General features: G+C 45.3%; 1 protein-coding gene across 2 annotated transcripts; it reads right to left on the reverse strand.

The window, feature by feature from the left end:
• Positions 1-216: 216 nt before the first annotated feature.
• Positions 217-27,977, reverse strand: COG4 (component of oligomeric golgi complex 4). 2 transcript variants are annotated; one of them, XM_007198252.2, is made up of 19 exons: positions 27,796-27,977; positions 25,769-25,851; positions 24,955-25,069; positions 22,072-22,246; positions 20,802-20,995; positions 18,081-18,186; positions 17,400-17,557; positions 16,407-16,465; positions 14,127-14,260; positions 11,964-12,082; positions 11,233-11,399; positions 10,265-10,430; positions 6,153-6,215; positions 3,434-3,550; positions 2,734-2,826; positions 1,652-1,735; positions 1,348-1,449; positions 966-1,094; positions 217-744 (listed from the first exon to the last, which is right to left on the reverse strand). In XM_007198252.2, the coding sequence occupies exons 1-19, from the start codon at positions 27,964-27,966 to the stop codon at positions 610-612; spliced, it is 2,370 nt and encodes a 789-aa protein (XP_007198314.2). In that variant the 5' UTR covers positions 27,967-27,977; the 3' UTR covers positions 217-609. The 2 variants fall into 2 exon arrangements, with proteins under 2 accessions (XP_007198314.2, XP_057390791.1); XM_057534808.1 differs by lacking the exons at positions 2,734-2,826; positions 3,434-3,550.
• Between the last annotated feature and the right edge of the window lie 17 nt (positions 27,978-27,994).

Here is a 27,994-nt window from a genome sequence, read left to right on the forward strand (position 1 = left end):
GGGATGATCCAACGTCTGGTGCTGAGGGCCCAAGAGATGGGATGAGGGTCTGGGATTGGATGAGGCACCTGTTATCATGTGGGTCCTGGTGGTGGCCGTGTGCCTCTCTGGGTGTGGGAGGAGGCTGAGGATTTAGGCTTTTGCCTTCACATTTCAGTGCAACTGATGGACCTGTCGCTCTGTAGCATCCAGCCCCTCCTGGAAACAGCCACTGGCACCTCTTCAAGGAGTATCTTTATTTAGGGTGATCATAAACATCATAGCCTCTCCTCGGAATAAACCTAATTCCTTAGGTCCCTAGATAAACCCAAGTCCTTTAAGACTGGCAGGGAGGCAGCCCCTTTGCTGCAGTGTCCAAGGACGAGAGAATGACCACCCATGCAGGAGACTGGCCTGCCCTGGCCTCCCCACCTAATTAGGAGCCAAGGGGGACCCACCTCACTTGGTGGGGAGAGACTGTCCCCCAAAGCACCCCGACAGGTCTGAGAACAGACAGTGGACTGCGTCGGGGCCTTGTTTCCCTGCTGCCAGCAGTGGAACGGTCTGGGCTGTGGCCACTTAAGGAATGGGCCCCAAAGCGTGATGGGCCAGGTGGGGTCACCCTGGCAGCTACAGGCGCAGCCTCTTGATGTCCTCGCTGCGGAAGTCTATGCGCAGAGCCAGCACCTGGCGTACTTCAGCAGGAGTGAGGCGCCACGTCAATGGGCCAGAGTTGGCGCCCCAGTAATCTAGGATCTCGGTCACCTACGGGGAAGAACAGAGACGAGTCAGCAAGGAGGGGCTATCTTGAGAGAAGGCCTTGGGCTCCACCAGAGGCAGAGCAGGGGTGCCCAGGAAGACGGTGGCCTGCAGGGCTGGGTTGCTGGTGGAGACTTGGTTTTGAGGGAGTGGCAGGGATTCAAATTTTGTCTCTGCCTCTCTTCCCAGTCACCTTTACCTGGCTAGGCCAAGGGAGCCCTACATACCCGCTCCAGATTGAGGATTGTGGCCATCTGGGAGAGCCGGGCAAACTTGTCTCGGATGGTCCAGGTGGTCACTGTGGTGAGGTACGCAATGAGTGACCTCAGTTCCTTGTCAAACTGCAGACCGCCCAGCTGCAAGGGAACACGAGCCCAGTCACTGTTTAAGGCCTGGCCCTCTGGCCAAGCAGAACTGGCCCCCAATTTCACTCAGTGCTGGGCTGCAAGGCCAGCTGGGCCTCAGATGGTGCCTCAGCTGGCCCCACTGCCTCAGGGCAGGACCGAGCCTAGAATATGCAGGGCCTGGGGGTAGCAGACAGAGGGGACGGACTTGTCTTCCTTAGAGGGAAAGCAACAGAGCTGGAGGCCTGTGCTCCCTTGACATTACCCGGTTGAAGGTGGACTTCAGCACCACTTTCTCCAACTCGACTGCGACAAGGCTGGTCATGAGGCTGGTCAGGCTGTCGTAGATGACTGGAGACAGGCTGGCCTGCAAACAGGTTAGGCATCAGCGGGAGTCCCATCTCACCCCTCTGCCTCCCAGGAGTCTTTCTCCTGTGGGAGTATCTCTATGGCTTGGGGCTCGGAAGAGCTTCCTGGGTTCCCAGCAGGAGTGTGATGAGAAGCCTCAGGCTGCTGACTGGGGCAGAGGTGGGTAATTCTATAGGCTGGTCCCGAGAGCCCCTGCTCACCTTGAACTCTCCCATTTGCTGCTCCAGATTAAGGATGAACTGTTGTACCCAAGGGTCGTTGGCCTCATAGTCATTGAATTCTTCCTATTATCAGGAAGCAAGGTGGGTCACCAGGGGCGTCTCCAAGAAGGACCATTCACCCCCACCCTTGTAGCTTATGACTCATCCAGCCTAAAATCAGCTTAAAATCAAGCTGGCAGAAACTGCTGCTGTTTCTGCATCACACTTCTGACCAGCAAACGGCCCTGGGCTGCAGCAGTGGCCCACGCAATATGGTAAAGCTCCTGGCAGTTTATCCCCTCTTGTATCTCATGTTATACAGGAATGAAAAGATTAGGCTAGAGGGGCTTCCCTGGTGGTGCAGTGGTTAAAAATCCACCTGCCAATGCAGGAGACACGGGTTGGAGCCCTGGTCTGGGAAGATCCCACATGCTGCAGAGCAACTAAGCCCGTGCGCCACAACTACTGAGCCCGCGTGCCACAGCTACTGAAGCCTGTGCGCCTAGAGCCCATGCACCGCAACGAAGAGTAGCCCCTGCTCACTGCAACTAGAGAAAGCGTGCGCGCAGCAATGAAGACCCAACGCAGAGAGGGAGAGAGGGAGGGAGGGAGGGGGAGGGGAAGGGAGAGGGAGGGGGGAGAGAGAGAGGGAGAGGGGAGAGAGAGAGGGAGGGGGGGAGAGGGAGGGGGGAAGAGAGGGAGGGAGGGAGAGAGGGAGGGAGGGAGGGAGAGAGGGAGGGAGGGAGGGAGAGAGGGAGGGAGGGAGGGAGAGAGGGAGGGAGGGAGGGAGGAAGGTCCCAAGTCTATAAGATGTGGGGCAAAAAGAGCCTCAATAAATGAGAATGCGTCAGGTCAAGGCAAACTCCCTTTAGATGTCTTTCGGAGCCCTCTGACTGCAGGAACAACGTGTTTCTGGGACGAACCACCTGTTTCTGGGAGGAACCTAGCCTTTGAGCATGAGGGAAGTGGGCCTGAGAAATACGTAAGGTCTAGTCTGTTCAGACAGCTCCACTGCGCTCCAGCTGTGGGCTGGGGAATGAGGGGTAATCCTGGGCTTGGTGGCCGTCCGTGGTCAGGCTGACCTCCTCGATGTTGTGGGAAACAGAGAGAAAGGTGTTGATCCAAGGCTGCACCTGTGGCTTGATGGCTGTGCTGTTTAGCTCCATCAGCCCTTCCTGTAGGACAAAGCAGAGACGCATCAGACACAGAAGGCACGTGCCTCCATCCCTTCCCTTTCTCCTGCTCCACCCATCCTTTGACTATCAGGGCATCCTTCCAGCCATGAGGCTTTTCTGCAGGCCCTGTCTGAAGTCTCACAGAAATAATGCTAATCAAAGACGCCAGGAACAACCTGTTCCTTTCCAGATATATTCTGATTCAGGTCCAGGCCAGAGATGAGACCATGGGGTTGGTCTGTTAAACTCTAGAAAGAAGAGATTTCTGAGTGCCTGGTACTAAGCAGCACCTTCGGCTAAGGCCAAGCAGACCTCATGGTACCCACATGGTTCAATTTCCTCTGAGGACCCTTCTGAGGGCTCCTGGCACTGTGGAGATTCTAGAGGACCAGAATGCCAGCTTGTCAACGTGACAGCTGCACTGCTGAAAAACCTTTCGTCTTCAAGGGACTCGCACAAGTTCAGTGGCTTGCACTCTGCCCCCTCGTGCCTCCTCTTCCCCCCTCCCGTTTCCTTATATGCACGAAGCCCATGATAAGCCAGTGACAATATTCTCAGAGCGAGACACAGGCCCAGGATTCAGGCAGCGGTTGAACCTGGGGCTTACCTGCAAGAGGTCTCGGAATTTGTTGGACACGGCAACCAAGTCAGAAAGGCAGCTGTCAAACTTGGCCTGGGCCTGCTCCCCTCCAATGCCTTGGTTGAACAGCTTGGTGCAGTCACTCTAGGGGAGAACACCCAGCCATCAGGCTTCTGAGCATGCCTGGGCCATGGGCGTGTGAGGAGGGCGAAGAGGCCAACATGAAACCAGCCATTTTTCCTATTCCAGCCTTCTCTGGGAGCAGCTCTGGTCAATCTGAGGCAAGAACCCTGGCTGGGTCTCAGGAAAGCTGGATTTGATCCTGTGGCTAGTCATTTGGCTCCCACTTCCCTCTTTGTAATATGAGGGTATTGGGGTCAAGGGGTGTGAGTAAGAAACACAAATATCAAGTTTTTCACACCTTTAGAGTCAGGCATTCCTGGCTTCAAATCCTGGCTCAGCCATGTATTAGTTGAGCGACCTTGGTCAAGTGATTTAAAGCTTCTGAGCTTTAATTTCCTTGGCCATAAAATGGGAACACATTCCTGCTCCCATGGTGGTTGTGAGAGTTGGATGAGATGATGCACAAAGTGCTTAGCCCAGTGCTTGGAATGTAGTAGGCACTAAGGAGACACTAGCTACTGTAATAGGATCTGCTTTGTAAATAATTTGGTCTGGCTGCCCAGGGGATATTGTTATGACCATAGGTAAGATTTAAGTGCTTACTGTGTGCCAGGCCCAGTTTTAAGCATTTTACTTTTATTAATTAAAGTACCTTTCTTAAGGAGTAGGCACTATTATTATCCCTACTGTACAGATGAGGAAACTAAGGCGCAGAGAAATTAATAACGTGCCTAAAGCCACACAGCAGTAAGTCGTAAAGCTGGGATTCAAGCTGGGAATTATGGCTCCAGAGCACCTGTTCCTAATCCCACACTAAGGTCTAGCTGTAGAGAACGCCGCAGGGGGAGCTGCCTGCATTTCCTATAGCCCCCTAACAGTTGGTGCCATTTTGGCTACAGTAGGAGCAGCTGTGAGGAAGAGCTGCAAAGGGACTGATCCAGCAGGGAGAGGTCCTTGGTCCCCGTGGCAGCTCCAATACTTACTATCTTTAACTAGCCTTTTAACCTCATCTGTTAAATGGACGTCACACCACCTGACCTGCCTATCTCAAAGGACTGCTGACGGGGCTGAGAAAGAATTCATGTGAAATGCAAATCTAAGGGGGGGGGGCGCGATTTATGGGAATTGTTTTTTCAGCTCTTCGTTATCCTTCTTTTCATTCACTTGGCTAATTCTGCTGGCTCAGTTCTGAATTCCTAACATTTCCCAAAAATTTACTTCAAAATCCAACAGACTAATTAACATTAAGGAAAAAGTCTGGAATACAATCTAACGTGCCATGACTTAAAAACAATGACAACTACCTTGTTGAACACTTGTAACGTGAGAGACACTACGCTGCTGGTAGTCTGTGAATATTGCTCTTATTTTATTCCATTTTAAGGCCTTTTTGGGGGTGAATTCCTAATCTGGTCCAGTTTACACTGTAAACTCCCACCTGACTGCTCTCTCCGAGCCTCCCTCAGGAACCCCGTCAGCAACGAGGCCCTCTTCTCATGTGCCGGCTCCCGGCCTCCTCAGTCCGCCCAACCCTAAAGCCAACACTCAGCACCAGCCTCGGCACTGAGCCCCACGCTTCTGTAGCCAAGCTCTAGGGGAGCTGTTATGAGTGCCCTGGTATGAGCGCCCACTGGGGAGGCAGGACTCTGGCTTCCCTCTTCTCCCAGAGGCAGAGCTGGGGAGTGGTGGAGAGCTGGGCTCTTCATTTTCTAATACTTAACAAAGTGATTGCTCCATGATGTTATGTATAACTACTAATACAATCATTAACTACCACTGCATGCCGCTCATGTACCAGGTGCTTTATATTCTCGTTCAGTTCTCACAACAAACCTGTGGGGCAGAGAACATTACCCCTGTATACAAAAGAGGAAACTGAGGCTCAGGGAGGTTAGAGAACTTGCTTCAGGCCACACAACTGGTCAGTGGTCAAGTGGGGACTTGAACTCAGGGGTATGTGACTTCCAAGCCCAAGCAATTTCCACTGTTATATGGCCTTCCTTTAAAAAATGACAACAGCAACTGGCTCTGTACGGGGTTAAGTGAACCCTGTATCATCATTTTTTTTTTTTTTTCAGTCAAGCCACGCAGCTCGCGGGATCTTAGTTCCTCGACCAGGGATTGAACCTGCGCCCTCGGCAGTGACAGCACGGAGCCCTAACCACTGGACCGCCAGGGAATTTCCCCCCCATATCATCTTGATCTCAAAATTTATAGAGAGCTTTATCACTTTTATAAAGTGCTTTCAATCCTGTTTTTTTATCGGGCCACCCAACAAACCCAAAGCAGGGCACCATGGAGATCTGTATTTTGTTTCATAGATGAGAGAACTGAAGCTCAGGGAGTTAAGGGGTTTGTCCAAGGTCACATGCCAAGTATGTGCTGGAAGAGCTAATTTGAATTCTGATCTCCTAACTCATGGGTCAGAGCTCTTCCCATAGTTCAGAGATGTCCTGCTACCACGTCATTCACTAATGAATCCCCTCAAATGCTCTGAAGAAGAGCTGGCTCAATGCCAGGGAATGCCATAGCCCCCACTAAGAGGAGTGCACAGGGCTCACTCTCAAAAGGAGGCCTGGGGAGGCTACAGCCACTGAAAGCTGATAGGCAATTTCCCCTGTACCTCCAGTGTCTTCTTCAAAGTGGAGATGTTTTCACTGCAGACTTCCACGTTGTTCAGGGTCACCTGGGAGACAAGGACAGAAGAATGTGACTTCCTGCTCACTATTATTTGTACCCACTCCAAGGCCAGACTGGCTGACAGCTGCATTCCTGAGGCTCGCGGGGGGGTGCTAAGGACCACCCACACCAGTGTCATCAGGCAGGGGGCTCAGGTCTCAGTGGGCAGAATGGTGAACCAAGCTCGCCCTTTCTCCTGGGCTTGACACAAAGGCAGCAAAGCCATCTGACCTCAGAGGTAGTGACCCAAGGTTTCAAGTCTTTTTGTTCCATGTTTAGGCATGCAAGTCTCGGAGAAGTCCTTGGGCTCCAAACCTCCAAGCCCAGGTCAGTGATGCAACGGCTGACATTGATTAAAGAAATGCTTCCTGAGAGCCTGCCACCTATGAGGCATTTTCTCATCATTAGTTCTTTGGCTCTGTTGAATACCTTCTGCAAAACAAGTATAGTTGACCCTTGAACAACGCAGGGGTTAGGAATGCAGGCGAAAATCAGCATATAACTTAGAGTTGGCCCTCCGTATCTGCATCTGTAGATTCAACCAACTGTGAATTGTGTTGTACTGTGGTATTTACCATTGAAAAAAATCCACGTGTAAGTGGACCTGTGCAGTTCAAACCTTTGTTGTTCAAGAGTCAACTGTATTATCAAGCCAGCTCACAGGTGGAAACATGACTCCTAAGAAGGTGAAATAATTCACCAAAGTCAGTCAACTTTTGATTCAGCAAATATTTAAGGTGCCCACTATGTGCCAGGCACTGTTCTAGGTACTGGGAAGAAAGCAGTTAACAGACAAAATCCATCCCCTCGCAGAGTTTACATTCCAGAAGGGAAGTCAGTAGTGATAAATGCCATGAGGAAAAATAAAGCAGGGTAGGAGGACAGCAATTCAAAGAGTGACAGGATTAGAGCCAGGATTAGAATTTAGGTCTCCCCACTCTAGGCCAAGGGCTCCTTCCTTCATAACTCAACGGCCTTATGAGCTTGGTGCAGAAACACCAATCATAAAAAGCAGCATATGACAAAAGTGACAATTAAGGTAAAAACTGCTATGGTCATTTAGAGGAAAGACAATGTTTTGGTCTGAAGCATTCTAGGAAACTCCATGGTAGAGTAGGTAACTGAGTGGAACTTAAAAGGCTGGAACATAATTCTGAGAGGAGAGGAGGGTGAGTACATTTCTCCACCCCCATCGGCCTCCTCTAGTCCAGTGTCCTGTTTGATATTACCTTAATGGTACTTAGGATTATCTGATATTGTCTTGTTTGTTTCTTGTTTCCCTTTCCCACTAGAATGAGAGCTCCAGGAGGCAGGGATCTAGTCTGTCTTCTCTACAGCTGTATCTCTAGCATAGCACCGTCCAAGAGAACTTTCTTGATGATGGCAGTGTTCTAAATCTGAACTGTCCAGTACGGTAGCAATAGCCATGTGTTGCTACCGAGCACTTGAAATGTGGCTGGTGCAACTCAGGAGCTGGATTTTTAGTTTAAAGTTAAATTTAAATAGCCACACCATACTGGGCAGTGCAGCTCAAAAACCTAGAACAGTGCCTGATATATAGAAGTTTCTCAATAAATATTTGTTGAATGAATGAATGAGTGAATGACTGTCTTCTGGAGAAAGGATAACATAAGCAAATGCAGAGTGGCATAAAATCCAAAAAGGTATTTGGGGACCAGGAGAGTCAGTGCACAGACATGTGCAGGGAAATGGCACGAGGTGGAGCTGCAGAGATGGGTGAAGTCCGACTGGGAATTGGGTGCTACGGTGTCCTGTGGACAATGGAGTGGCACTGACGATTATTTAAAGCGGGGTGAATGCCACACGAGCACAGCTCTGGTTTGGGAATGCTAATTTAGAGGCCTTGTGTGGGAGAAATTAGAGTTTGAGAAGATCACATAGCCTTGAACTGGTGTGCTGGTGCCATGACCAGGAAGGCCAAGGTGAGGTAGAGAGGGGCTAGTATTTCAAGAGGCGAGTCAGAAACTTCAGGATTTCGGGGTGAAAGAAGAATCCCAGAAGCCCAGGGATTGAGATTAGGATGTCCCTCCTGTCTTCCACAAAAACACTGCCCTTGTCAGTGTCCTGCAGCTAATACTGCAAGATCACGCTGCTGACAATGGTGCTAAGACCACTTGCATGGTGGATGGATGAGACCTGAGGTCTTTCATTAGCATGCCACAGCACAAGGCTGCTAACATCACAAGCTTCCAGAGAAATAACTGCACTGTCCTGACAGCTCAAGGATGAAGGCCACAACATAAATGTTTCCAAGGCATTTGAGGGCATAAGTAAAACCTGTCATGAGGGAAAAATGGATTTGAGTTCAAATGGTATTGATTTCAAACACCAAAAACTCTGATGTCAAAGTTTCCTTGTACTGACAGTCCTTGTAAGCATGGATTCACTGGGCTTATCCCTAGCTCATGGTGAATGATACATCAGCACTGTTGGGGAATTCATCTTGACAGCCAAATGAATCAAGGTGACATAAGAAATAGGTCCTCCAGTGGGAGTGATGACATTTTAAGTACTTGGCATCAGGAAAACCAGAAAACTGTCACCAAGCATTTAGCATCACCTTTTCTTGTTGGCCTTATTTTCTGGGCCCTCAAACAATGAAGCTGTCTGAATGGGAGCAGCGAATGTGTGAACACACAGCAGCCAGCCTACTGGGGACTCGTGGAGCCAAGGGATGGAACATAGGACTAGAGTGACAGGATGGATCAGATTCTGGAGGCCTTCAGCAAACCGTCAGGCAAAGATGTCTAGTTTTGATGTGGTAGGTAGCAAGGAGTCATTTCTGAGCAGAGAAATCAAAGAATGAAAATAAGTTCTATAAAAAATGAAACACAATGCAAACAAAACGAAAAATTTAAGTCAGTTCATGATCATATGAAGCTGGTTGCCGGTAATTTTGGCAAAGTTTTCCAAAGGAACCATATTTCAGAGACAATGGTTTCTTGGAGTTCATCCTCTTTTTTGGCAACAACTATGACATCCTAAAAAGACAGAACCCATGCTCAGGGAAGATATTTTCAATGACAAGGAGAAAGTAAGGTTTCCTAAATAGACTTCATTGGATCTGTCTGAGGACTAGTTACTGTGGGCTCCCCTGCATAGGGGCAAGGTAGATATTAGCATGTTTAGGCTTCTGTCTCTGAAAGCAACATCTTAACTCTTTTGGTGTTATAGGCCCCTTTAAGAATGATAAAAGCTAAGGACCTTGCTTCCAGAAAAAAAACGTGTATACATTTTTGCATCCTACCCCCAGGTGTTCAGAGACCCCATCTGTGGACTGTTGAATGAGAGCTCTGCTATTGGATGCTTCCTGGGGTCTCTGAACCCCAGGAGCCAAGCAGACTCAGAGCCTGGCCAGTGTGGGGGTGGAGCAGAATGACCTCTGACGGCGCTGTACCCACACGTGAAAAGACACCATGTGCCAGAGACGCCTGATCACAGGCCCAGGGCTCATCTGCATTCTTTCTGGCTCATCACAAATTGGTTGTTACCCTGTATAAATCCCTTCATCCTTCCACGCTTCTCCTTCCCCAGCTGTCACACAATGGTAAGACTGCCGTTCTGTGTAGCAGGACTTTAAGAAGGTCACCTTTCTGAGGAAGCTGAGAGCCTAAGAAGTGCGCTAGAAAAGCAGTTTGGTAGGCCTAATGGGTCAGCCCCAACCCATGTTGTGGGATGTCCTCAGGGAAGTAGTCTGGGGGCCTGGCACAGATGTAATCCAAGCTTGAAATTCAGTGGAGCCCCTCAACAGCTGGGTAGTGCTCTTGGGAATAAGCACTGGGGAGAGCTGAGGCGCCTAGCCTCCCAGGCAGGGAACCGTGCATGTCCTGGTTCGGGCTGCTCTGAAATAGGTCCCTGGGTAAGAAATGGTTTCACAACCTTCTAGGACGAGCTTTCCTTAAAGGAGGAGTTTTCCTTGTATATAGACACTGGAGGAAAAGCCTCCAGTTGACGGCTTGTTATACTGTGGCTTAGAGGTCACAGTTCAACCCCTTGAGATAAATTGAGCAGCTCCCAACCTGTGGGGCTACCTACCAGGAAGGACAGCTTGGCCTCGTCAGTGCTCTCGATGCCTTTAGTGTCAAATTTGCCCTGCTGGAGGCTGCTGTGCATGATATTCACGGCACTTGTCACCCCACGCTGGATGTCCTGAAAGGTGGTGGCTGGGAAGCCCATCCGCAGCTTGTTACACAGAACGTCCCTGGGGGGCAGATTGGCATATGAGGATTGACAGCACTCAACCTGGCCTCCAGTTCAGCAGCACCAAAGGGCTCACTATCCTGACCCAGAAGCATAAGTTGCTCTTTCCAGGGAATAACCAATCCTTGAGATCACCATAGGAGACGCTGAGCAGCCAGGGTATGAGAGGCCAACACCCTCTCAAAGGCACTGATGTGAAAGAATACAGAGGAGACTGGCCAACTCTTTACTCCCTATGAGGCTTTCACTTAACACCACTGAGCTCCAGAAAACTCAAGAGAAGGCAGTACAGCTTAGTGAAAGGCAGTACCGTGTCAGAGTTGAGAGAATAGGTTTTGAATGTCACACTCTACTCCATATTCTACCATTTATGAGATGTGTGATCTCCCTGAGCCTTTTCCTCATTTACAAAAGAGAGCTAATGGTTCCTACCTCATAGGGTCGCTATTAGGACCGAACAGGAGCAGGAAGTTAGCACAGTGCCTGGTCTGTAGCAGTGGTAACTATCATTGTTAATATTACAACTACTGCCCTCATCTGAGCTGCCTGGTCTCTTTCCTAGGTCTGAGGGCCAATAACTCCTCCAATCCAGTCCAGGGAACACAGATTTGGCCTATAACATATCTGGTTGCTGTACAACTGCCTGGAGTCAAGGATGTTGTGCTACGGATGGGAGCTTATATCCTGTATAGAACTGAACTACAATCATAAGGAAAAAAAGGAAGAAACAAAATGGGCCTCAGGAAGCAACCACGACTAGGACCTTTTTGCCTCCTAGAAAGCAGAAAGAGTGTTAACTGTACCTGAAGTCAGACTCCAGCTCTGTGGTGGCGAGGTTGATCATGGCACAGAGACAGTCGATGCTGGAGCTAGACAGAGCCCGCCCAATGCACTTCTTAACAATGTAGAAGACATCATCCACCATGCTGGATGTCAGCTGGCCCTTCTCATAGGTGTCCAGAGCCACAGCCTACACAAAAGGCAAAGCACCCAATGAGGGCCCCAGTTCTGTATGTCACGGTTCTAGATGCTTCTGGAACAGGCCCTGGCTCTGCTCCCTTTTCTGTACCTTGTCCATGTTTTTCCCAACATAGCTTATTCTGGTCACAGCTTGGTGTGGTTCTTCCTTGCCAAAATAGCTCACTTCCCTACTGATCACCACGTTAGGAAATTAAGTATTTCGGGCGTTTGCCTTGGGAACATCTGTTACGTAGGTTGTAAGACACCAGGCAAGGCCCTTCTTTCCCAAGGCTCCTCCCCCACATACCTCCAGGGAGGCAGGGAACAGGTAGGTAGGTTCCCTGAGGAGCTGAGGTGTTCTTTTGTGATCCTTGGGAAAGAAGTCCCAGTTGGGTCCACAAAGAGCCTGATCACTCCAAAGATGCCCTCTAACTATTCAAAGCAGTACACTCAGTCTGCATGCAAGGGTATTCTCAAAGCAGGACCAAGAACTATGACATGCCTCGGCCATTCCCTTCAGCCTGGCTTCTTGGACAGGAAGCCCCAGTTCCCAGGGATGTGTCCTCTCTCCTACCTTGTTGACAGTCTCCCTCATGAAGTATTCCTCCATGGTAATATATAGACCAATTAGCTCCTGCATGGTGCAGCTCAGCAGGCAGTTATTGAGGAGTTTGTCCAGGGACTTCTGGTGCTCTAGGAGACAGCCAAGAAAGGAATACTCACTCTTCTTCCCCAAGGGAAATAGATCATTTTTTTCAGGTCCCTTTCTAGTCTCTGTTCCAAATCTGTACATGATTTACATGGTTATAATCACAGTACCAATAAAATTTTGTATTCTGCTTAAAAATTATATCACAAATATTTCAATGTTTCTACATAGCTTAGTTTTTCTTCTTTTTAGCTTACTTATTTTTTAATGGCTGTGTGATATCTTATCATGTAGATGGTCTGTTTTTAGACACCTGGGTTATTTCCAAACATTTTGCCATTATTAGAGATAATTGGAAATCATAGTAATTGGAGATTTTAGTTAATGTTATTGTACAAAGAAGTTTTTACTTCTTTTCCATTATTTCCTTAGAATTAACTGGTAAGACTCAAAAGATGTAAGCTTCCAAAGCCAAAGACCAAAATATATTGGGTACAGACCATTTCATTCTCTAACCAGTGCTATCCAACAGAGTTTTCTGTGATGACGGAAATGTTCTGTATCTGTTGTCTAATATAGTACCACTATTAAGTACTTGAAATGTGCTTAATATGATTGAGGAACTGAATTTTTAATTTTATTTAATTTTAATTAAATGGCTTGTGGCTTCTGTAACAAACAGTGCAACTCTGAACACACATGGTTATTATTATAACAGCAATAAGCACCAAACTCTAAATGAGCATGTGTCCTCCTTTAAACACCAATTCAGGGAATTCCCCGGTGATCCAGTGGTTAGGACTCCGTGCCTCCACTTCAGGGGGCATGGGTTCGATCCCTGGTCGAGGAACTAAGATCCCTCAAGCCACGCAGCGTGGCAAAAAAAAAAAAGAAAAAACCACCTGGGTCATATAAATAATTCCCTTGCCGTGTATTATTGATACAAGCCATGCAGAATGCCACAGATGTTGGGTCAGTTTCAGGTCTCCAGTTCAGGGAATCCTGCCTATACTCAACCAGCAGGAACTAAACGGTCTTCTTCAAGACGTGGAGAGTCAATTCGTCCGTGAAACAGGACTATGGCACGCCCTTTCATTCAACGTATTTATCCCTTCAAAAACTGCGACTGGAGGAACTGGGAGACTGAGGGAGGGAGTGAAAGGCTTTCTTTATACCATGTACTCTTTTTGTATACTCTTTATACTACATATTCTTTTCTCAATATTATACCTCAATACTACATTGAGGTATAATTTATATACCATAAAATTCACCCACTGTACATGTACAATTCAATGATTTTTTTTTAGTAATTCTATAGAGTTTTGTAACAATAGCCACAATCCAGTTTTATTTTATTTTATTTTTTATTTTTTTAAATTAATTAATTAATTTATTTATTTTTGGCTGTGGTGGGTCTTCGTCTCTGTGCGAGGGCCTTCCCCAGCTGCGGAGACCGGGTGCCACTCCTCATCGCGGTGCGCGGGCCTCTCACTATCGCGGCCTCTCTTGTTGCGGAGCACAGGCTCCAGACGCGCGGGCCCAGTAATTGTGGCTCACGGGCCCAGCCGCTCCGCGGCATGTGGGATCCTCCCAGACCAGGGCTCGAACCCGTGTCCCCCGCACCGGCAGGCAGACTCCCAACCACTGCGCCACCAGGGAAGCCCCACAATCCAGTTTTAGAATATTTCTATCACTCCTTTAAGTTCCCTCATGAAATTATGTATATTTTTTTGTTCTATCTATCTACCTATCTATCTTGTGCACATATTACCTACTTAAACACCAATCCCTAAATCTGAGCTGTTGAGGAAGCATAGTGTGGGGAAAAGAGCAGAGGAAAATCATTGAACCACTCTTGCCTTTAGCTTTCCTCATCTGTAAAATGATTAGATGGCCTCAAAGAGCCAGTCCAATTCTAAAATCTGGTAAGTCTAGATTTCCTCCTGGGAGTCAATTTGTCCACAGACCTCCCACAGACTAATAAGCCCCAATTATTTCCTTATTAAAAGATCTGTGACTTAAGTATTACAAAACAGAGCCAACTATACCCCAACCCATCCCAGAGAACATGGGAAATGCCTTTACCTTGTTTTACTTCTTCTGAGGCCATGGAGTCCCCCACCTCAAAATCTGAGCTGATTCTTTTCCTGAGGAAGCGTAAGTACAGCTCACTGCGGGCATTCATCAGGGTGACCTCAGTCAGGATAGGATCCAGTTCCCTGAGACACATGGAGCAGAAAAAATAAGCAGGACACTGGATTCCTTCAGATATAAGAGCTACAGGGCAAACATAGTCCCAAACTCCCCTTCCCCCTGGGCCCAGAAGGGTCAGCTCTGCCCGATGGACCTCCTGGCTCTGCTGGTCCAATTATAGTCAGAGACAGCTGTCAACCACATAGCCCATTTACATGTTTCACCTGAACTCTTCACCCACTAAAATCCTGCCAGGGCTAAATAAGAGATTGGGAGATTTATTTTTGTTAGTGGTTTAAAATTATCTATTAGTAAAAATTATCTATGGTTCATGTGAAAGAAATCACACCTCCCTAAGCCCTCATGTAGCTGTGCTGGGATTTTTTAGGGTACACCCTTAAACTGTGTCTCACACCCATTCATCTATCCAGATGAATAGCCAAAACAATCTTGGAAAAGTAAGGACTTGGAGGACTCACACTTTCCAATTTTAAAACTTACTACAAAGCTACAGCAAACAAGACAGTGTGGTTTTACTGGCATAAGAACAGACATACAGATTAACTAACAGTCCAGAAATCTTGACGTTTTTGGTCAACAGATTTCCAACCAGAATGCTAAGACAATTCAATGAAGAAAGAGTAGTCTTTTCAACAATTGTGCTGGGATAACAAATATCCACATTACCAAGAATGAAGTTGATCCCCTACCTCACATTATAGAAAAAATTTACTCATTTTCCACACTGAAGTCCAAGAGATCTTTTCAAAACATAAATCTGGTCATACCGTAATCACATGATTTCCATAGCTCTTAGGATACAAGACACTGAATGGCCTGACTCTAACAACCTCACCAGGTTCATCTCATAGCAGGCTCTTGCCAACTCTCTGCACTTCAGCTATACTGGCCTTCTTTGGGTTTTTCAAATACACAGGGTCTCTGCACATGCTTTCCCTGCTCTACGTGTTACACATTTCACCTCTTATTTCTATTTACTCTTTCCATGCCGCGCGGCATGTGTTACACATTTCACCTCTTATTCCTATTTACTCTTTCCGTGCCACGCGGCATGGGGGATCTTAGTTCCCCAACCAGGGATGGAACCCCTGCCCTCTGCATTGGGAGCACGGAGTCTTAACCACTGCGCCATCAGGGGGTCCCCCTATTTACTCTTAAAGTCTCAGATCTAAGGTCATTTCCTCAGGATTTTTTTTCTTGAACTTCATCAGCTTAGGTTACATCCCTTTATTACATGCTTCCCTGTACTCTATGCTCAGTATGTTGTAATGGTTAACAGCACCAACTCTAGACTCAGACTGCTTGGATTCTATTCCTGGCTCTGCCACTTTCTAGTTGAACGACCTTGGGCAAGTCACTTAACCTCTCCAGGCTTCAGTTTCCTCATCTGTAAAAAGTGTTTATGGATTAAATCAGTGATCTTAACTGGGGGTGACTTTACCTCCCGGGGTACATTCGGCACTGTCTGGTGATATCACGCTACCAGCGTCTAGTGGGTTGAGGCCAGGGATGCTGCTAAACATTTTATAATGCACAGCTAGTTCTCCACAACAAAGAAATTACCCAGCCAAAATGCCAATAGTATAGAAGCTGAGAAACCCTAGATTAAATGATTTAATATTGGTTAAGTGTTTAGAACAATGTCTGGCAGATAGTACACACTATATACATGTTAGCTATTATTGTCTACTTTATAGACCATAAATGCCACAAAGAAAGAATTATGTCTGTTTTGCTCACTTTGCTTTCTGACATATCCCCAGTACCAAGGACCAGTGCCTGGCACGTAATATGTATAGAGTAAAAATTTACTGATTGAATGAATACACTTTTATGTTTAGCATTTCTTTTAATAAGCATATGTTACTTTTATTAGAAAAAAGTAAAAGTTAAAAATTTTAGGATAGTAGTTACCTTTGGGGGAGGAGAGTCACTTTGGGGAGTTCAAAAGTATTGGTAATGATCTAGTATTCTTTACAAAACACAAATATGTTATACATATGCTTTTGTTTGTATGCTATATTCCATTTAAAAAAAGAGTCATAGATAAAGTATTTTTAAAACATAAACCACATTGTAAGAGAGCAGTCTCTGAACGATACTTGATTACCAATTCAAACTCCTATGGGCTGAAGAAAAGAGCATTATTACCTTGGTTCTATTTTTTCTGATGTAGAGTTTCTCATCAAGTTGTTCTGGACATGCCGGAACTGCAATATACCACAGAAATGAGAATGCTCTTCCCCTCCCTCCTTCTATCTGCCCCTCGCTGCTCACTCCTAACTTCTGGCATAAGTATGTTTAGGTTTAGTTTGTTTAACAGACAAGCCAAAAGTAGGCTCTCAGGATGAGGAGCCAAAGATTTACTTTTGATTTATAATGCTAACATTCACCTCTGTTATCGCACTTAAAAGTGATGCTACAGGGAGATCAGCTCGGTGCTCTGTGACCACCTAGAGGGGTGGGATGGGGAGGGTGGGAGGGAAGGAGATGCAAGAGGGAAGAGATATGGGAACATATGTACATGTATAACTGATTCACTTTGTTATAAAGCAGAAACTAACACACCATTGTAAAGCAATTATACTTCAATAAAGATGTTAAAAAAAAAAAAAAAGTGATGCTAGTGGTGTTCCAATGGACTAGTGTCTAGAGTCTCCCAGAGTTCCAGAAATAAAATTGTATGGGGCTACTCCTATTTCTAAGTCCTACTCTTACTTTATCTGCTCAAAGGAATGGAGAAACAAAGTTCTAAAAAAGCAAATGCTACCTTTAGCACTTAAGGAATGAAGGAGAAATTTGAGACAAATTACTTAACACTGAATAGGACCTTAAGAAGTAAAATTCCATTAAATCACTAGAAGGCACTGTTGTACATTCTGTGATAGAGAAGTGGTCTAACGTTTCTGTTGTGTTCCTTTTAGGAAGCCCTTTCTATTTCCTTCTTAGTCGTGTACTGAGGCCATCATTAACTTGACAACACCTCAAGTCCAAAGTAAGCTGGTGAGGGGCACGATGCAGGCCAGTCTGCATTTGCCATTTTTCTCCTAGCTGCACCTTTTTTCACTCCCCTCCCTAATTGACTCTATTCAGTGTTGCACGCTAATGCTGCTACTAAACCACCTATAAGCCTCCCCTGCTCACCTGCTGGTGGTAGTCCCTCTGCTTGATGAACTTGTCTACCACCTTCTCCACCTGTCCGTCACATTCCACCTGCAGATATTTTATCAGGGTAAAAAGTCTCCCTGGGCCATAATAGGTTTCCACTATTGGTTGATGGGTCTCTACAATTCGGGCAATCCCTAGAAGGGAAAAAGTGAGAGAGTTGTATTCCAAATATTCTTCCCACAAGATAAACTCCTTTCTTCCATCCAGGACTGACCTGGGGTCTAACTCAACCCTTTTTGGCTGTTTAACTTCCCGAAATAAACACAAATTGTACTCATCAGTGCCAGGAGTTGCTAAGCAAATCTGTCTGTTAAATATGCACAGTGCTTAGTAAACCAGCAGGCATTTGATAAATTATACTAATAGTTTCTACAGGAGCATCTTTGGAAATAAGCATCACTCTTCCCAGTCATTTATTTTGGGGTTAAATTCACTCTTAGAGTTTGGGTCTCGAGGACTAGGGAGAATCAAAACATCTGAGAGATGCTAACTAATCTTTGCTAATCAGGTACTGAATTGGGAAGTTAATTCTCCAATAAGTCAACACATAGCAAACCATAGGATTAAATTAAAGGCATCAGGCTAGCAAGAAGAAAAGCTAGTGATGCAGGTGTTGTAAGTGTCTCCAGTCTCCCGAGAGTGGAAAAAGGGGCTTGCCTTCAAACAGAAGAGTGAGTGTATCTGCAAAGATGACAGCAGCTCTTCGATCACTCATGTCTGTCCCTAGAACCAACAGTAGATTCTCCTCAGCTTTACTGGCCACCTGAAAAAGTAGAAAATCCACACATTTCTTTTTTTTTTAAAAGGTTAACTGCTCATATTTCTGTTTTGAACATATATACGTACATATACGCACAAGAAGAGAATGTTAAAGTTATTTTTTCAACTTTTTTTTTTTTTTTTTTTTTTTAAAGGATTTTCTTATTTATTTATTTATTTATTTTTGGCTGTGTTGGGTCTTCGGTTCGTGCGAGGGCTTTCTCCAGTTGCGGCAAGCGGGGGCCACTCTTCATCGCGGTGCGGGGACCGCTCTTCATCGCGGTGCGCGGGCCTTTCTCTATCGTGGCCCCTCCCGTCGCGGGGCACAGGCTCCAGACGCGCAGGCTCAGCAATTGTGGCTCACGGGCCCAGCTGCTCCGTGGCATGTGGGATCTTCCCAGACCAGGGCTCGAACCCGTGTCCCCTGCATTAGCAGGCAGATTCTCAACCACTGCGCCACCAGGGAAGCCCCAACTTTTTTTTTTTTAATTTTATTTTTGGCTGCGTTGGGTCTTTGCTGCTATGTGCAGGCTTTTTCTAGTTGCGGCGAGTGGGGGCTACTCTTTGTTGCGTTGTGTGGGCTTCTCATTGCGGTGGCTTCTCTTGTGGAGCATGGGCTCTAGGTGCATGGGCTTCAGTAGTTGCAGCACGCAGGCTCAGTAGTTGTGGCGCACAGGTTTTAGAGCACGTGGGCTTCAGTAGTTGTGGCTCGTGGGCTCTAGAGCGCAGGCTCAGTAGTTGTGGCACACGGGCTTAGTTGCTCCGCGGCATGTGGGATCTTCCCAGACCAGGGATGGAACCCGTGTTCCCTGCATTGGCAGGCGGATACTTAACCACTGCGCCACCCGGGGAAGTCCCCACATATATTTCTTAGACCAAAGGCTAGTTTCAGTTTTCCAAAAAGACCTCCCATTGGCTTTCTTTTTCCCTTGATGCTTGAAAGCCTAGACAGCACACAGGAACATCTCTTGGGGGCTCTGGGTTGTCCAGGCCTCAGGGGAGACAAAGAACTTAACACAGTTGTTAACTCTTCTTCCATTCAGAGGTATAAATAAAGCTTTCCTTTTCTTTGATAACATCTACAGTCATTAAACTGGGGAGAGAGTCCCAAGTTTCAATAATTGTTTCAAAGTATAACTCAAAGTTATCATTATTATTAATGGTGCTTCGTTGAGCAGGGGAAGGAATCTGGGTACTTGGAAGGGATTTTTAAGGGATTAACAGTAGAAACCATTTCCAGGTTTCAGATGGCAAAGTACTGATTTAAAAAAAAAAAAAACTGATAAGAGAGTACCATAGGGACTTCCCTGGTGGTGCAGTGGTTAAGAATCCGCCTGCCAGTGCAGGGGACACAGGTTCGATCCCTGGTCCGGGAAGATCCCACATGCCACGGAGCAACTAGGCCCTTGCGCCACAACTACTGAGCCTGCGCTCTAGAGCCCATGAGCCACAACTACTGAGCCCACGTGTCACAACTACTGAAGCCTGTGCGCCTAGAGCCCATGCTCTGCAGCAAAAGAAGCCACCACAATGAGAAGCCCGCGCAGCGCAATGAAGAGTAGCTCCCACTCGCCACAACTAGATAAAGCCCGTGTGCAGCAATGAAGACCCAATGTAGCCAAAAATAAATAAATTTAAAAAGAAAAAGTCCCATAAAGCAGTTATATTTTATTTTTAGTTAATTAATTTTTAGAATGGGTAAAACATACTTAAACATTCAAAAGAAACAAAGGAGTGTCTGGTGAAAAGTAGTTCTTCATCTTACCTATGTCTCTTGGTCTCCTAAGTCTCCTCTTGAGAGGTGACCACTGTTAACCATTCCAAAAATATCCTATGTTTATATAAGCATACATTTTTACTGCCACTCCCTTCATTTTAAACATGAATGATAGCATACTGTTATTTAACTTAACCAACCACATGTTAGAGAGTAAAATGTGTCAGCACATATGGAACTGTCTCATTTTTCTTAATGGCAAAATAATGTTCCATTATACAGAATTGAGGGGGTGGGGACAGGATGCACTGTGACATATAGTTAAAAAATAACAACAACCCTGTGCACATATGCCTACTGATGTTTGCTTCTCTCCATCTAAGGTTGGGCTGGGCGGAGGCGAGCTGAGACTAACTGAAGCCTGTTTCTTTTTCAGTTTTAATCTTAAGTGACCTCACCTGCTTCATCTCAATTTTTGAGACGTAAGCCTGGGTTCCCCCCTCACCACCAAGTCTTATTTTGAGACTCAAGCCTGGTTATGAAGACTTAAAACCACTAACCAACTTCTCTGAATGCTCTTAAAAGAAGCCAGTCCCTGGTTGACAGCTTGGAAAGGGTGATTCAACTTGTCAGAGAATCTGCATTTTAATTTTCCTATACTTTCACTTGGTCTGTTGGAAATAAATGTACAGCAGCAGATGTCCAGGCCATGCCTGGTACACAGTAGACTGGTAATAGGTAAGTGTTGAATGAATGTATGCATCCAGTCCTGCCAGCATACAGCAGAAAAGGGGAGTCAAATCCAGAGGTAAAAAAGTATCCACAGAAAATGTATCCATCCAGTGCCCCAATCTGCAGGTGGAGAACTGTACATTATCCTGCCAAGCAATCAGGAGCCATACCTGCTTGCAAAGGTATTCTGAGAACTTGCTTAGTCCCTCCTCATGCAAACCCAGCAGTGGGAAGATCTTGAAGAAGCGCTCCACCTGGGGCAGATCCCCTTCCTTAGTGGCAATGGCAAACTTCTCTGTGACAATGGCTTTGAGACGCTGCTCAGCTTCCTGCAGCAATTTCAGGTTGGCATCAATCATGCTGCCTGCACAATGGGGAGAAAATGAGAATTAAGGTAAAGAATGGTACTATGTCAGGTATATGCCACCTGGTCTGCACATTCCAAAAATATGTATTGAGCACTTAGCGTAAGATGCTGTACTAACAATATGGATGATTAAGAGATGAATCAGCCATGATCCTATCGTCAGAGAAGTTACAATCAACTGAAAGAAATAAGATTTGTGTGCAAATAACTGTAATAAAATTCAGTGTATGATAAGTGTCATAAGAAAGGTGCCCAGTCACATTTCTGGTTGAAGTAATCAGAAAAGGCTTCCTAGAGATGATATTCCATCTCTCAAAGATGGGCAGGATTTTGATACCTGAGCAGGGGAACATACATTCCAGGCAAGGGGAATGAAATGAGCAAAGGATTAGAAACAGAAAGATGCAGAGTATTTGCTGAGTATTGCAGATAGTACATATCCTGGTATACAGAGGAGCTCAATAAGTGTGTGCACAATGGATGGATGCATGAGTGAATGGCATGAAATAAGGCTAGAAAGACAGAGTGGGTTGAGATCATGGAAGGCCCAGAATACCAAGCTAAAAATTTAATTTTAAATTAAAAAATATATATATTTATTTATTTGGCTGCACTGGGTCTTAGTTGCGGCATGTGGGATCTTTGTTGTGGCACGCAGGATCTTTTAGTTGTGGCATGCGGGATCTAGTTCCCTGATCAGGGATCAACCCCGGGCCCCCTGTATTGGGAGCATGCAGTCTTATCCACTGGACCACCAGGGAAGTCCCTAATTTTAATTTTATAAGCAAGCAACATGGTCAAATGTAAAGAACCCACGGGTCAGAGGAACAGTAGATCTGGATTCAGTTTTCTTTTCCGTAAAGTAGGAATAACAGCCTCTGCCTCGTGATGGTCTAAGACCTACATAGGGTCTAGTACCAGACAAGGAAATTTCCTAACAGATGTCCTTTTGCTGGTTGAGACTGCCTAGCTCAGATTACAGATGCTTGTACCTAAACTAGAAATTACAGATGTTTAAACTAGATTACAGATGCTTGTAACTAAACTACAAATCAACAGTTTGGGATGCCAACCTTCTTTGCCCTGTCGGCTGAGCTCGATGACTGACTTGTCCAAGCACAAGTAACGATGAATGTGGGCTGCAGCCTGCTCATAATCTTCATTTCTCAAAGCAGTCTGAACTCCATCCATGCAGAACTTCAGGTCCAAGATGTCATCAGCTCTCTGAATGGCCTGATAGAGGCGATTCTGCAAAAAGACCTGGTGGTTAGAAACAATGTCCTATTCTTTCAAAAATCTCTCTCCAGAAGGTAGAGTTTCAGGAGCTGAATGTGATTAACCAGAGGTCCTTTTCAGTTTTCACTGGTAAACTAAAAAGCACCACCACTACCACTCACAAAATTTGTTGACGATGGTCAATACTACTGATGGGTATCACACAATTTTATTTATTTGATTGACCAGATCATTTATTTTAATGGAAGCAGGAACGGGGATAATCCATATTTATATTTGGCTTATACTGTTAAATTTATAACATAATCAAAATGTATTTGACATTTTGGGGACATGATATTGTAAACCAAGTAGTAAAATATGCAAAATACATGGAAAGTATTTTTGCTTTATTTATTTACTTTTTATATATTGTCTTTATCAGTATCTCATTCTTTTTTTAAAATTTTTATTGGAGTATAGTTGATTTACAATGTTGTTAGTGTTTCTTTTTTTTTTTGGCTGCGTTGGGTCTTTGTTGCTGCATGCAGGCTTTCTCTAGTTGCACCGAGCGGGGGGTGGGGGGTGGCTCTAGGGCTCACAGGGTCTAGAGCGTGGGCTCAGTAGTTGTGGCACATGGGCTCAGTAGCTGTGGCTCACGGGCTCTAGAGCGTAGGCTCAGTAGTTGTGGCACATGGGCTTAGTTGCTCTGCGGCATGTGGGATCTTCCCAGACCAGCGGTTGAACCCGTGTCCCCTGCATTGGCAGGTGGATTCCTTTTTTTTAAAATTTAATTTAATTTAATTTAATTTAATTTATTTTTGGCTTCGTTGGGTCTTTGTTGCTGTGTGTGGGCTTTCTCTGGTTGCGGCAAGCAGGGGCTACTCTTCGTTGCGGTGCGCAGGCTTCTCATTGTGGTGGCTTCTCTTGTTGCAGAGCATGGGCTCTAGGCGCACAGGCTTCAGTAGTTGTGGCTCGTGGGCTCTAGAGCGCAGGTTCAGTAGTTGTGGTGCACAGGCTTAAGTTGCTCTGCAACATGTGGGATCTTCCCGGACCAGGGCTTGAACCCGTGTCCCCTGCATTGCCAGGCGGATTCTTAACCACTGCACCACCAGGGAAGTCCAGTATTTTTGTTTTAAAGAAGCAAGAACATTTAAGAAAACTTTAACATGTGAGTTGGTAGCTGTGTGGCTATAATGTTTCATGGTAAATTATTTGGGCAGAATCTGAACAAATAGATAGGGAAGAGTTATGCTATTTCACAGGGGCAACCTGAGGCTGGGACTGACTTGTTCAAGAACCCAGATCCTGTGCTTGTGTTCAATACAGCAGCTACGAACCACCTGCGGCTAATGAGTGCTTGAAATGTGACTAGTCCATGGGGAATTTCCTGGTGGTCTAGTGGTTAGGATTTGGCGCTTTCACTGCCGTGGCCCAGGTTTAGTTCCTGGTTGGGAACTAAGATCCCACAAGCCGTGCGGCACGGCCAAAAAAAATAAAATAAAAATAAAAACTTTAAAAAAAAAGAGGTATAAACGTGGCAGTAAACTGTATCTTAAAAAAAAAAAAAGACAAGAAATGTGACCAGTCCAAATGAAGACGTATATGAGTAAAATACACATTGGATTTCAAAGACTTAGCACAAAATAAGGTAAACTATCTCACTGATACCTTTTCATAGTAATTTCTGATACAATGGGTTAAACAAATGTTATTTTTAAATTGTTAAAATTATATTCACCCATTTCTGTTTTGCTTTTTAAAAACGGTCACTGGGAAATTTTAAATCACGTGTGGGGTTCATATTAGATTTCTTTTCCAATCTGAATGACTTTTATTTCATTTTCTTACCTAACTGCCCTGGCTAGAACCTCCAGTACAATATTGAAGAGAAGCAGCAAGAGCTAACATCCTTGCTTTGTTCCTGAACTTGGGGGAAAGCACCTAGTCTTTCACCAATAAGTATATTAGCTGTGGGATTTTCATAGATGCCCTTTGTCAGGTTGAGGAAGTCTCCTCTATTCCAAGTCTGTTGAGTATTTTTACCAAAAGGGGTGCTGGATTTTGTCAAATACTTTTTTTGAGTCTATGAGATGATCATGTGGTTTTTTTTTTTTTAATTTTACCTATTTTTATTTTTGGCTGCACGGGGGGTTTGTTGCTGCGCACGGGCTTTTCTCTTCTTGAGGTGAGCAGGGGTTACTCTTCCTTGTGGTGCACGGGCTTCTCATTGCAGTGGCTTCTCTTGTTACGGGGCATGGGCTCTAGGCACGCGGGCTCAGTAGTTGTGGCGCGTGGGCTTAGTTGCTTCGCGGCATGTGGGATCTTCCTGGACTAGGGCTCAAACCTGTGTCCCCTGCATTGGCAGGCGGATTCTTAACCTCTGCGCCACCAGGGAAGCCCGACCATATGGTTTTTGTCCTTTATTCTATTGATATAGTATGTTACATTCATTCATTTTCAGAGGCTAAACCAACCTTGCACGCCTGGGATAAATCCCACTTGGTCACAGTATAGTCTTTTTTTTTATATACGTTGCTGGATTTGATTTGCTAGTGTTTTTGAGAATTTGTGTGCCTATATTCATAACAGCTATTGGTCTGGAGTTTTTTTGTGAGACCTTTGTCTGGTTTTGGTATCTTGCGTTAGGTTTCTATTGGATGGTGCTACTCTAATTTCTAACGTGGTAGCTTCTCTACTGCCCTCTACTAACTCAAATATCAAAAGCTCAACAGGATTACCTTGGCCAGGTCAAGCTGACGGACTTTGCTGGACACATTCTCAGCTAGGTTGCAGGTAAAGGTGATCATTCCAGCTAGCTGTTTTGCATCTCCTTCAATCAACTGCAGGTTGGGACTGAAGACACACATTGTCAGCACACATATCCATAGGGGTAGACAGTAGAAGAGATGGAAAAATTTTTTTGCAGATGGAGACTACATCTTCTACCTCTTTTGTACCTCCCTACAACTATTAGCTCTGTTCATTCTATTCACAGCTTTTTCTCAAGAGTGTTTTAGTGAAAACTCAGACCTATACTTAATAATAAATTAATTTCAATAACTACTAAAGACACCCCTAAATAGGTACTGCCAAAGAACCTATTTAGATTCTCCCAATTGTTAAGTGAGCATAAAATGCACTAACCAACAATCTAAGAGGATGATGAAATCAAAAAGCAATTTTTATGACTAGAAAATATACAAAATCTGTAAAAACAGGGGTTCTCAAACTTGAGCCATATGTCAGAACCACTTGGTATGCACATTAAGCTAGAGATTCTAGGACCCCACCCCCAGAGTTTCTGGTATAATAGGTTCGGGGTGAGGTCCCAAAATTTGCATTTCTAACAAGTTTCCAAATGTTGATACTTGCTGGTCCAAGGACACTTTGAGAACAGCTTAACTATACCCTTAGGTAAACACTTTACCTGGAGGTAATGCTCCTTTTCAATTCAAACTCAACTTGCATTGTATAACAGAAAGTTAGGAAAAATAATTTGTCCAGTGGACCCTAATGGAATTAATAATAGGTCTTGCTGAGATGAAGACTCACCCCATCCGGTGGAGAGTGACCATTTTACTTTCAATGGTGTTTTGCTGCTCTAAAAGAGCATCCAGCTCTCTCTCCACCACTTTCTGAAACACAGAGAAACAACCTGTCATTAGGATGATCAGAAGGAACCTTAAGAGTTATCTAATCCAACCACTTAGCTGAAGGGTAAATCCCATTTTGAACGTCTTCTTTCCTCTCACTAAGCTCCCCTAGGACTTTAACAAACAATACTTCATTTTTGCACTTACCATATTACATAATAATTGTTACCTTATGTGTATCTTATTCCATCTAGGAGATGAACACAACGAAGGGAGAACATAAACTTTTATTCAATTTCATTCGCATAGTGCCTAACACAGGAAGGCATTTAAAATATAAAGGCTCAAATAAACAAATGAAACTTCTAAAGTGGCAGTTATAAAGTCTCTTCTAGTGTATAGTCAGTAGCCAGAAGCGATAAATATAATTCTCTCTCAACCAAGTCATTTACTGCACTACCTTAACTAATGTAACCTTATGCTTGAGTTTCTTCATCTGTAAAATAGGGACAGTAATATATACCCCATACGACTGTTGTGTGAGCCAAACAAGATAACACATATAAAGTGCTTAACATAGCATGTCGTGTATGGCTCAACAAAAGCCATTAGTATTAGCTATATGTTTCTATTAAAATAGTCCAGTAGGATCCAGAGGAAAACATACCCTTGACAGTCATCAAATACAAATACAAAACTAATATTGTGGGCTTCCCTGGTGGCACAGTGGTTAAGAATCTGCCTGCCAATGCAGGGGACACAGGTTCGATCCCTGGTCCGGGAAGATCCCATATGCCGCGGAGTAACTAAGCCCGTGTGCCACAACTACTGAGCCTGTGCTCTAGAGCCCGCGAGCCACAACTACTGAACCCGTGTGCCACAGCTACTGAAGCCCATGTGCCTAGAGCCCGTGCTCTGCAACAAGAGAAGCCACCACAATGAGAAGCCCACATGCAGCAACGAAGACCCAATGTAGCCAAAAATAAATTAAAAAAAAAAAAAAAAACTAATATTGTTTGTTCTGTTTGTAAGACTGACTTAATTTTTCCCCCCATTCATTGAATGCAAGCTTAGTACTGAACTTTATAAAGCACATCTTGCTGAAAAACGTATTAGAAACTGCTAGAGTTGGTATAAGTTAATATTATATTTGAAAAGTCTCAAGATATCAATGACCACCTCTGCTCCAGTCTGAAATTGCTTTTTGTACTCAACCTTAATAAAAGTTTGGTTTAGGGAACAGCTACTAAACTTTTAGAGTTTAGATCTTTCTTCTGACTGGCAAGGAGCGCAACTGGCATTCAAAATTGTATTGACATCATCAAGTCGCACGGAAAAGTGAAGCAGGCTGCAAGGAATGAATCTTAGACAGAATATAGCCCACACCCCTCATTTGACACCATGCAGGGGTACAAGAGATGAAGTGACTTGTCCAAGATTAGACAGTTGTGCCTGAGTCTTAAAATCTCAAGCTTCTATAAAGCCCTGTATTTAACTGAAACACTAAAATTACACCCCCAAATTCATTCCCCACAGGAGGAAATCTTAAAACGCTTCAAGGTTATTTGCAATGATTTCTCGCTTAAATGAGATAATGGGGTAAAAGCATTTCATAATTTTTAAAATTGCTAAGCCGTTGCAAGAGAGCCTTTCCTCTTATTTTGAAAAGCAAGCGAGCCGCCGTATACCCTCAAACCTAACTTCACTCTGGCGGAGAAACCTAGAGATTAAGGGCCAGGGAAATCAACGGGGGAGTGGGGGCAGATCGCCTAGATGACGGGAAAACATGCTTGGGGGCATCAGACCGAGTAAACAGAGAAGTCAGGTCGCCCCAACTACACTCAACCACACGCTTGCTTCTCGAGTAGGTGCTTTTTTGTTTCCTTGGCAAGAAGAGACCTTCCCACAGCCTGAATTTCCCAAGACTGACGGCTCCTAAGGCCACTGCCCCTGCATCCTCCTGGAAAAAGAAGCGCAGCCCCCAACCTCCTCGCCGCAGAGCCGTTGATACACAGCTTCCAGCTCCTGCAGCTCGGTCAGGGAGCGAATGAGCTCAGTGGAGATACCCGAACAGCTGCCTCCTCCCACGCCGTCAGGCGGCGGAGGCACCCCTAACAGCTTCTGACCGGAATCGAGGTCTGCCATCTTGGTCTCCATTCCTCGCTTCCGGCCCCGCGAGGCCCCC

Source organism: Balaenoptera acutorostrata, chromosome 19 (assembly GCF_949987535.1).
Source record: "Balaenoptera acutorostrata chromosome 19, mBalAcu1.1, whole genome shotgun sequence".
Taxonomy (NCBI): Eukaryota; Metazoa; Chordata; class Mammalia; order Artiodactyla; family Balaenopteridae; genus Balaenoptera; species Balaenoptera acutorostrata.

Coding starts and splice junctions, on each gene's coding strand:
- COG4 (XM_007198252.2), bottom strand. CDS start 27,966: ATGGAGACCAAGATGGCAGACCTCGATTCCGGTCAGAAGCTGTTAGGG. Junction 17,558..18,080: donor ACTCACTCTTCTGTTTGAAG/GCAAGCCCCTTT, acceptor TTTCCCTTCTAG/GGATTGCCCGAATTGTAGAG. Junction 6,216..10,264: donor AGGCCAAGCTGTCCTTCCTG/GTAGGTAGCCCC, acceptor CTTGTCTCCCAG/GTGACCCTGAACAACGTGGA.